The sequence below is a fragment of the Egretta garzetta genome, unplaced genomic scaffold (assembly GCF_000687185.1).
Source record: "Egretta garzetta isolate BGI_Z169 unplaced genomic scaffold, ASM68718v1 scaffold371, whole genome shotgun sequence".
NCBI lineage: Eukaryota > Metazoa > Chordata > Aves > Pelecaniformes > Ardeidae > Egretta > Egretta garzetta.
The window spans coordinates 1,409,616-1,419,159 of record NW_009258616.1 but is presented as its reverse complement, the minus strand read 5'-3'; the positions used below and the strand labels follow the sequence as shown (position 1 = coordinate 1,419,159).

The window sequence follows — 9,544 nt, the reverse complement described above, 5'->3', positions numbered from 1 at the left end:
GGTATTTTCAGGGCAGCACCTAGCTGCGGGAGGCAGCTCCGGATTTGCCGTGTCCATTGCAGCGCTGCCTTAGCCGTAATCGGCGAATGCAAGTTAGGCGCTGGAATAAACTAGGCGCTGGAATAAACTAGGCGCTGGAATAAGCGTTTCAACCTAGAGCTTGGAAACTCCTTTTACCTGCTCCAGCCACAGAAAAGTTGTTGAGCAGTGCCTCCTAATGCTTGTGTAAAGGTGATCCTGCAGGTCTTCTAACACGCTGTTACAGTTTGCACACCGTGTAAATAATGTATTGGTGCTGGGTGTGGAAAAACGACACTTGATTTTTAGTGCGTGGAGTCCAGCTGGCAAATCCATCCCAGCAGCAGTGACAGAATTTGAGTCCTCTTTGGAGAAGACGTCTGTCAGGGTAACACAGACTAAATCTTGAGCGTGCATTAAACGGAAAGGAAAACTAGCATTTCCTGAGACAGCAGTCTTTGGTGATGATTAAAAAGCGTGTTAACACGGAATGAAGAAAGAATAGTCTGCCCAAGTCAGTGGCCATTTCCTAAAGGAGATTAGACGTGCTCAAAGTACACAGTAAGAAATTTCATTAGAAAAGTTTGTCTAGTTTTAACCTAGGATTTATGGTAAGCTTTCAAAAGACTAGCTTTCTGCCAAAGTAAAGGTGAGCTGTTCAGGTACAGAAAAATTTCAAACCCCTCCCTAACTCTACAATATATTGGGGTTTCAGTACTGAGCAGATAAACATCTAATCTCTTTGGGCCTCTGCATCCAATCCACAAAAATGGGCTGATAATTTTCTTTTACAGCATGGCGCTGCTGATGAATTCATTACAGGGATTTTTTTTTTGCATTTCTTGATTATTACAGTGCTGAATTACCTCGGAGTTCTTGTGTTACCCTCTGAGCTTTGTCAGACTATTTTCTATGCATAATGTAATAGTCTCTTCCTCTAAAAGGTTACGATTCAAGCAATAGACAAGCAGTGAAAGGGAGGAAGCCTGTAGCAACAAAACACTCAAGGACCACACTCACTGAAAGGATATTTGGTATATTGCCTAGCGGTGATCAACCAATACTGCTTCCACAGTCTATGCATTTAGCAAAAAGGGCCAGGAAATTAAAATGTTATGGCATATTTCCTCCTTAGAACAGATGACAGGTTTAGCCTCCTGGGGAGAAGCCCTGGAAAGTGTGAAAGAGCAGTCTGTCATAGCAGTTACCAACTCTATGGGAAACACTTCTGGTCTTTCTCCGCCTTGAGCTCTGTCACAGTCCACTGTTAGTCATGACCGGAAAGCTTTAGTGGATGCCCTGCATCCAGTTACCTTACTGATAGTTGTGCAGAGAGGATAAGACTCTTGGGCCTAATTAAGTTTCTTTAGCACCCTGGCATCATGCACCTTTTCTCTCCATGCCTGATCTGAGTTCTTGAACCTACCCTTGTGTTTAACCAAGCCCAGCTATAGGGGCTTTTCATCTCTTCATGCCCTTTTCATCTCTTCCTTTACGCTGGCAATTTGCAAGCGTATTGCTGCTGACATTGACCTCAGTATGGTTTGGAAAGCCTTTTCTATGAAATTCAGGGTTTAGTAGTTCAAACTCGTTAATAACGTACGTTCATAACCCGTAAGAGAGCAGGTTTTTATTAGTCGTGCCCATTTCCAATGTGGTACCAACTCTTGATTTACCAGGTGAGAACTAGTTAGCCACGGACCATTCGCGCGTTGAGTGGAAGGTTTCCTAAGCACAGCTGCAAACCGCATTCCCTCTTTTATGGCCTACCTCATTGGCATTTCTAAATGCTTGAGGGTGAACACAGGCTCTTGTCATAGTTCTGTGAAAACCTGTTTCTTCACAGGGAAGCTATGGAAAATAGTATCGGTTGTCCCAGCTTCTCACAGGATTTGGTTCCGCCCACTCAGCAGGATTGTTCCTTCGCCAGGAATACTGTTCTGCATACATGGAAATAGCGAGCATTGAAGCATAAATGATACCTTTCCAGTCTAGAGTAAATGAAGAGTCTCACCATCTTCTGCAGCTGAGAAATGGCTGTTAAATGCTGTTTATTCTGGAATTTTATGGATTATCTGTTGTGCTTTCTGCAGCTCCAGCCACGAGAAGAATGACCCCACTCAACATGTCGATAGCTTGGCTGCTGGCTGGAACAGCTGGAATTTGGGAATACGCAGAATCGAATCCAGCCTGGGCCGCTGAGATTGCCAGGTTAAGAAGTGCTCTGCACCGGCTTGGAGAATCGAAAAATTTCTCCATCTAAGCTGTGAGACAAACACCAGTGTGTACGTATTGGAAAGAAAACACACTAATCCCGTCTAATGTGTTACAGACTCTGAGCGTGTGGAGGCCTTTGCTGGCACAGTGGCCCAGTCTGTAGCGTTAGCTCAGTTAACTCCTCTCCCCCTGGTCTTTTTTAAGGACATGGAGTAATAGGTACAAGCTTTCTTAACCTACTTCAGGCATACAGACATAAAAAATAAGAGTTAAAGTTGAGGCATGTAGAGCCAAGAAACTCAAAAGGTGCCCTCAAGCTTCTTTAGGTTTTATTTATAGAAGTACTTGACTGTAGAGGAATCAATCCTCTACCGGGAAGGAAAACCTTGCAAACTTGCAAGATCTACAGAAAATTATATTAATTGCTTCGCTATTGAGGAAGTACATTGAGATAACTATCTCCTTAAGAGACCTTCCCTGTCTTCGACACCACAAAATGTGCTGGATGTTATTGTGTGATTGAGAGCTCATATATTCTAATCTTGGAGCACAGCCACAACTGAGTATTAATACTTTAATATTGGATTGAAGTACGTACTTTGAATTTCTAATTGAGCCTTCTTATGCTTAGCAGTCACCAAAATGACTGTTGGTTTCTTTTAAGCACCGTATATCCTTTGTGCTTTATACAAAGGGCAGGGGGAACTTTTGTGGTTGTTCAATATTACTAATCAGCAAGCAAGTGAATAACTCAATCAAGACTTAGGTCCACGGGGATGCCAACACCACTATGGAGCCACTTTTATTTCATTAAGCACTATAAGAGCACAGGATTCAGGTGCGTTTCTTTCATTCACATGATCTGGCTCTAAAGATTAACTTGTGAAAAGTAGTTTCCGTGTAAGTGTTTGATTCTCCATAATATATTAGTTCAGACTGGGATTTTAGGGATGACAATGTTGTTATAGGGTAAAATCACTAACCGGACAGTTCATTTGTCAGACCGATTGGCAGACCAGCTGGGGGTAAATGCAATACTCTGGATTAATAGAGATATCTCCAAATTAAAAAAAAAAATATTATTGAATTGAAATGCAATTATTTATTGAAATGACAGCATGAGTGGCTCATTATGATGCTTCTTTAAAAAAAACTTGTGCATGCCGAAAGCCATCTAGATACAGGGAAAAGAAGAAGAAAGCAGTGCAGCTTAGAGGTGGAGCCAGGTGGCTTCAGACTATTGGAAACCTGTTCAAGAAGCGCCAGTGAAGGAGGCTAGAGTTACATGGTTGTGTGTGCGATTTGTTTGCCTAGAAGGGGCTACGGAGACAAGCAGGTAGACAAAGCTAAAGTGTAGCCTTTGTTTTCACTGGAAGGAAAGTGGACTTTGTTCATCTGACTACCGTCCTGGTGTGAAATACTGATGGAGAGAAGGAATGACAGATTTTTACTGAAAGCCTGAAACTGCTTCTGTGTATTAGTGTCTTTGCTGGTTTACTTTGCAGTAAAATGACGGTTTTATTTCCATTAGAATCACAGAATCACAGAATGGCAGGGGTTGGAAGGGACCTCCGCAGATCATCTAGTCCAACCCTCCTACTAAAGCAGGTTCACCTAGAGCCCCGGTTGCACAGGACGTCATCCATGAGGGTTTTGAATATCTCCAAAGGAGACTCCACAACCCCCCTGGGCAGCCTGTTCCAGTGCTCTGTCACCCTCACAGTAAAGAAGTTCTTCCGCATATTCAACTGAAACCTCGTATGGTTCAGTTTGTGCCCATTGCCCCTTGTCCTGTCGCTGGGCACCACTGAGAAGAGTCTGGCTCCGTCCTCGTGACATCCACCCTTGAGCTATGTGTACGTGTTGATGAGATCCCCTCTTAGTCTTCTTAGGATTTTACAGCAGGATAATTAGCATGCAAAAGATACTGTTTTACTAAGAAAAGTTTTTGGCAAAGAAGAAAAGCCCAAAATAGGAAGTTGCACTGATGCTGTTAAAACTTGATCAGAGCCTGTAAAAATACAGTTGTAGCTGCTAAAAAGTAAATGTCCATTTCTTGACTTACATGAAAGCTTCTTTCTGCTATTCTTTCAATATAGTACAGTTTTAAAGCAGTCTAAACTGAGCATCTGAAGATCTCACTGGCATGAGGGAATTCTCAGCTAGAAAAAACTGGTACATGGAGAACGTAACTTTGGAAAAACTGATGTGCTGGAGTTCTGTGATTCTTAGCAATCTTCCTTTGGCTTCTGACAGCCCTCCAGATGTTAATAGAGATTAATAGAAATGTGAGGCTCCTTGAAACTCTTGTAAAGTTTTGCAGGCACTAAGGTTTCAAGAAGATCAGAGGACAGCAGCAATTAAAAGATTTTTTTTTGGTCTTAACTCATGCTTTTTTTTTTCATGTGTGTGCTAAGAGGGGTCTAATTCATCTGGGATTGCACTCAAAACCACTATGTCTGCTTTTCAGGAATTACTTACATGTGTGATCCTGAAAGTTATTCAGTTGTCCAGATCAGGGAGACCTGCTGGAATGCACTGTGATTACTCTGATGGCATGCCTCTGTTTCCTTCTATGGTGAGGGAGGTTGCAGGGATGAGCGGTGCCCATCCAGCTCTGGTCTTGGCATTTGCTCAGAAAGAGACCAGAGTATATATTGACGCAGCCAAATCGGCTGTTTTCTAAGCCTCGAGTTTGCATGTAACCATAGTGCACCGTGCTGTGGTAGTTGCTAGTGGTTATGCTCACCAGTGTTCAGCATGGCTCAATTTACCAGAGTCCAAACACCACCTTTGTCCTGTTTCTGAAATGGTGGAATACCCAGCCCACGAGAACAAATTGCTCTTATTTGCAGAGGTTTCTATACGGGGTTTGGTTGGAAGATTGGAGAACAGTGCTCAACTCTCTGTTTAGCGGATGCAGTTAGTGGTCCTAACTCTGAAGAATACTCTATTCCTGAAGTCCACCAGCCTTCTGCTGCGGAGTGCCCCCTGACACGCTGAATGAAAAAAGAGCAGTCGCTTACCCTACAGATAGCGATTTCTTCGAGATGCTGTAGTCGATGTGACTTCTAGGGATGAAATTCTATTCCCACATTTATACTAGGGGATATTTCAGTATCCACAGGCTTCCAGTCATGAAGAAACAGGGAGATTTGTCATTACTTCTTAAACTGGAATACCAGAGGCACTGGCATGACTATTCACAAGTACTGGAGCTCGTGCTTCCAGGGAGCATATTCACAGGCAGTGTAAACCACACTGCCTACAACATTACAAGGAATTATAGGCACTGTATTAAATAATCATTATTTCTCCCAAATTCATAGGATTTTTAACTTTCCTCACACTTTACCCTGTTTTCCACTTTGGGAGAAAAAGAAGACAATTACACGCTACGGTCACCAAGCCAGGCAGTGTTGGAGGTAGGCAGGCTCGAGCTGATACATCATATTGGACATTTACAGTGCAACTAGATGTTTGTTACAGGACAAGACAACCACTGCTTATTATGTCTAAAATTCAGTTGTTTGCCTGTCATGAGATCAGTTTGTGTAGCCTAATGCATTAATTATAGTTATAAGAGCTCAAAAACCCCCATGGTATTTTGCTTGTACAGCTCTATTTTCAAAGAAAATAACAGCGTTTATTATTTTTACCATACTTAAGATGTTCCTTGTTATATTCGTGTTTTGATTCCAGTAATTTAGAGGTGATAAGCGTATGAGAAATATCTGTGTTCCCAGATTTGTTGCCTACGTCTCTAGATTTGCATTAGTCTATGTCATCCTATTCACAGTAATTACAACCCTAGGGAGTTTCATGATAAAATGGGCTCATTTGAAAACAAAACGCTGTGTAAGTGGGATTGGATATAAATATTCACTATTTACATGGAAGACTGAGACTACTCCTGTTCAGTGAAAAATTGTGGTGGGTTGTTTTTTTTTTTTATTTGTGTAGTGCATTTAGTCTGAAGAGACAGCTACAGTATCAGGTACAGTGACTTCAGAGCCATATTAATGTCATCACTATTCTCTTTGTTTGATCAAGTCTGATTGCATTAGGAGTGTAGGAAGGACTAAAATGTAGGTAGGAGTAAAAGGACTTCCCAGGCTGAGCCGCCTGCTACCAAGAGAAACTGTATCATTCAGTCCTTTGGAAGGTTTATCACTTTCCAGCATAAAATGAGTTAGGTTTCTTGCCCCTGCTCTTCTATAGGAATGCTGTTGTAGCAGTTGACTCGCCTCATGGTTGCACACCTTCTTTTAATTTGAAGCCTAATGTATTAGTTGTTAATTTATACATGTTTGTTCTTGGGCCAAAGTTATCCTTTACCCTAAATAGCTCTTTCCTTTCCTTACTGCTTTTTGACCATCAACCTACTGGCAATGTGTACACTAATAAAGAAAACAGAGACGAAGCATGGGCTCAAGTACTGGCATGCAATGTTCTCTGGAGTTTAAGTTTTAGCACTCGGTTCGGCACAGTTTTGGTCCAGCCAGCTGGCGTTCTCCAAATGTGAGCTCAGCCAGAAGAAGAGGTACAAGCCAGGATCTGTCTCCAGTAGGCTGTTCCCCCCTCTTCTGGGGAAGGAAGAGAGTGGAGCTGCGTGGATGCAAGCCATCCTCTGCCACTTACCCTGGGGCCAGAGAATGGGTCCAGGACTAAAGCTGTGGTTTGGATTGCATCTTTTAATGCACACACGAAAAATAGTATTTGCAAGTTATAAAGGGGGGGTGGGGGGGTGGGGAAGTTTGTTAAAACAGGTGTTCGGGAAATGCCTAACCGCAGCACCTGTGCAGTAAAAGCCAACCTTAATTCTGGAATTTCCTCCCTTTTGACGTCTGGAAATGCAATCAAAGCATTCTATTAACATGAAAAAAAGTGAGAATGCAGAAATGACCTCATGCTGAGGCGTTCGCTCCTTGACTAGAAGGTCCTCTGCTGTTGGTGCTCACCGAGGGAGTGAGATCTCACCGTGCCAAGTCATGGTGCACCAAGAAGCCGTCTGCTCTTGTCAACCCTATGTATTACTGCAGGGAAACACTCAGCTAAAGCTTCTAAACTGCTGAAGAACAGAAGATAGGGAGACCAGGTAGTGAGTCCAGACCTCTTGCAGGAGCCACAGATTTGCTTTAGATACCCCTTTAAAGATTGAACAGAGAGGAAAGGTAGTGGGTTTTCCCCATTTAAAAGGACTCGGTGTGACCAGGGTGTTTTCCCTGCAGCTGTAGAGAGAGGTCCTGTTCAGAACTGTAGTCCCAGGTAGAATGCCGATTTTTTTAAACTGGTTTTGTGCGATAGTTTAAATCTCCCAAACTGGCTGTTCAGTTTACTTTACTATGTGTTTCCTTGCATAAGAAAATAGAGAATGAAACTATTTTGCTTTGATTCCCAGTTTCATTAAGATGGCAGTACTAATCCATGCACAAGCCCTGAGCTCTGACAGGAAAGGTCATAAAGAAATGTGACAATGAGATTTCCCCCCGCCTCCCAGTTTTGGAAATAATCCAAAATGGAGAGCCGTGACACATACATAAACCTGAGTCATTCCTCAGATGGGTTTCATGTGGAGTTAACTCCTACATTGCTCTTCCACTGGACATGCAAAAAGTGCCACCTGTATGGTGAAAGGATGATGTATTTTCCTATTCTTTTTTCTCAAGGTTTTGTAAACAGTAGCGATTTTCATTTAATATATTCCATCTATTAAGTCATTCACTAATTTTAAAGAGTAGTTATAAAAAGGAAATGTTGTTCAGTCTGCTTTCATTTATGATGTAATATGAATTCAATGTATTGTTTTTAGAAGGACAGATTCATGTGGCAGCTCTTTCCCCAGAGTTTCCAGCTCTGGAGGACTGTGCTTAATGACTTTCATTTTCTTTCTTTTTCTCTGCATCATGCAATACTGTCTAACAGTCATCATCCTCAGCTGTTTCAGAAGGATGATTTGCCATATTTTCTCCCTTAGTCCTAGATTTAGTGACTGATTATTTCAGAAAGCATTGGGGCAGAGAGGGAGAGAGAAAGAGAGAGAAAATGTAATGCAGATATTTTTGTTATCCACTTAATGTTAGTCTTATTTACATTTTCTGAAGTTATTCCTCAATTACTGTAATGCTGTCAATTTCACAAGCTAACTATGCATCTTGTAAAATGTAAGTACTTTTTTATTTTAAACAAACCGCCTTTCAAAGTCATTCAGTTACTTTGTGTTCTTTAATTATTGTAGAATTTACAAAAGAGCGCTTAGTATATTTTTTGTGCTTGATAATTTGTTACACATCTAACACCTATCTGCTTATCTTTTCTCTAGACTAGTAATTTAATCTTTTTAGCACCTTTTTTATAGGGAAGTCATACCATGACTTCTATAAATTCCATTCTCTATGTTTTATCGTGGCTTACCGTGTTACAAAGAGGCTGAAAGAAGGTGTGTTTGTTCTGATGGACGGGAGCTGAGCTTATGTAGTGATGCGGCCAGCACACTTCAGGCCGATACTGGAAATGATGTGGTTAAATCTGACAGGAGCCAGCTGCTAAAAATTGCCATGAAGAAATTCTGCTGCCCCTAATGGCAGCCTTTCCCCGGGAGCTTTGGCTCTCCGTGCTCGAATGGCCCTTCTTCCTCCTCTCTTAGGCTGAGCCCTAGCTGTCCCCCCTTCCCTGTACATCTGTCTGTCTGTATAGGAAAAGGAGGAGTGTATCCTTGCCAACTTCTTGTCTCCTGGCCCTGGCCCTGGCCCCAAAATTGGTTGCTGTTCCCTTGGCAGCGCATGATCCTGGAGCTCTACAGCTGTACACTGCAGCTTGTGACAAATAGACAGCTTTGAGCTGCCTGCTTCATCTTCTCTAACACATTTCCTTTCTCAACACATTCCTTTTCTTTGTAAAATGAAATATTAAATCCAGTTTGAAATAACACCTTTTCAAGGAAAAGAAGCTTTGTAAATGAAACAAAGCAAGATCGGCTGTGCTTCTTAATATTTCTGAGACACTTGTAGCTGTGGAAAAGACAGATATGGTAGTTGGTCCACCATACACCCTGCAGCAATAGAGAAGTGGTGAAGCACGAGGCCCTCCTAAGTTCTCACCTTTAATAATGGATGAAGAGTTCTGTTAACTCTGGCTTAAGGAAATTATTCATTTTGAACACCAGTAAAGAAGGCTTATTTTGGAGAATGGAGAGTCTGTTTTGTGGAAAAGGATAAGAAGATCTTGGTTTACTTGGTCTGGTAGGCCAGAGATGAAGACATGCTTTTCTATGGAGGTCAAGGAAATAAAGAGGTAAAGCAGGAACGAT

At 42.0% G+C, this 9,544-nt stretch overlaps 1 protein-coding gene across 1 annotated transcript in view; it reads right to left on the bottom strand.

Moving 5' to 3' along the window:
• KITLG (KIT ligand) overlaps positions 1–1,769 on the bottom strand; it is a 54,852-nt gene extending 53,083 nt beyond the window's left edge. Inside the window, exons 1-2 of the mRNA XM_009648047.1 lie at positions 1,622–1,769; positions 178–398 (exon numbers count right to left, since the gene is read on the bottom strand). Of these exons, the coding sequence (XP_009646342.1) occupies positions 178–398; positions 1,622–1,769 (369 nt within the window). The remainder of the gene's footprint in view (positions 1–177; positions 399–1,621) is intronic.
• Between the last annotated feature and the right edge of the window lie 7,775 nt (positions 1,770–9,544).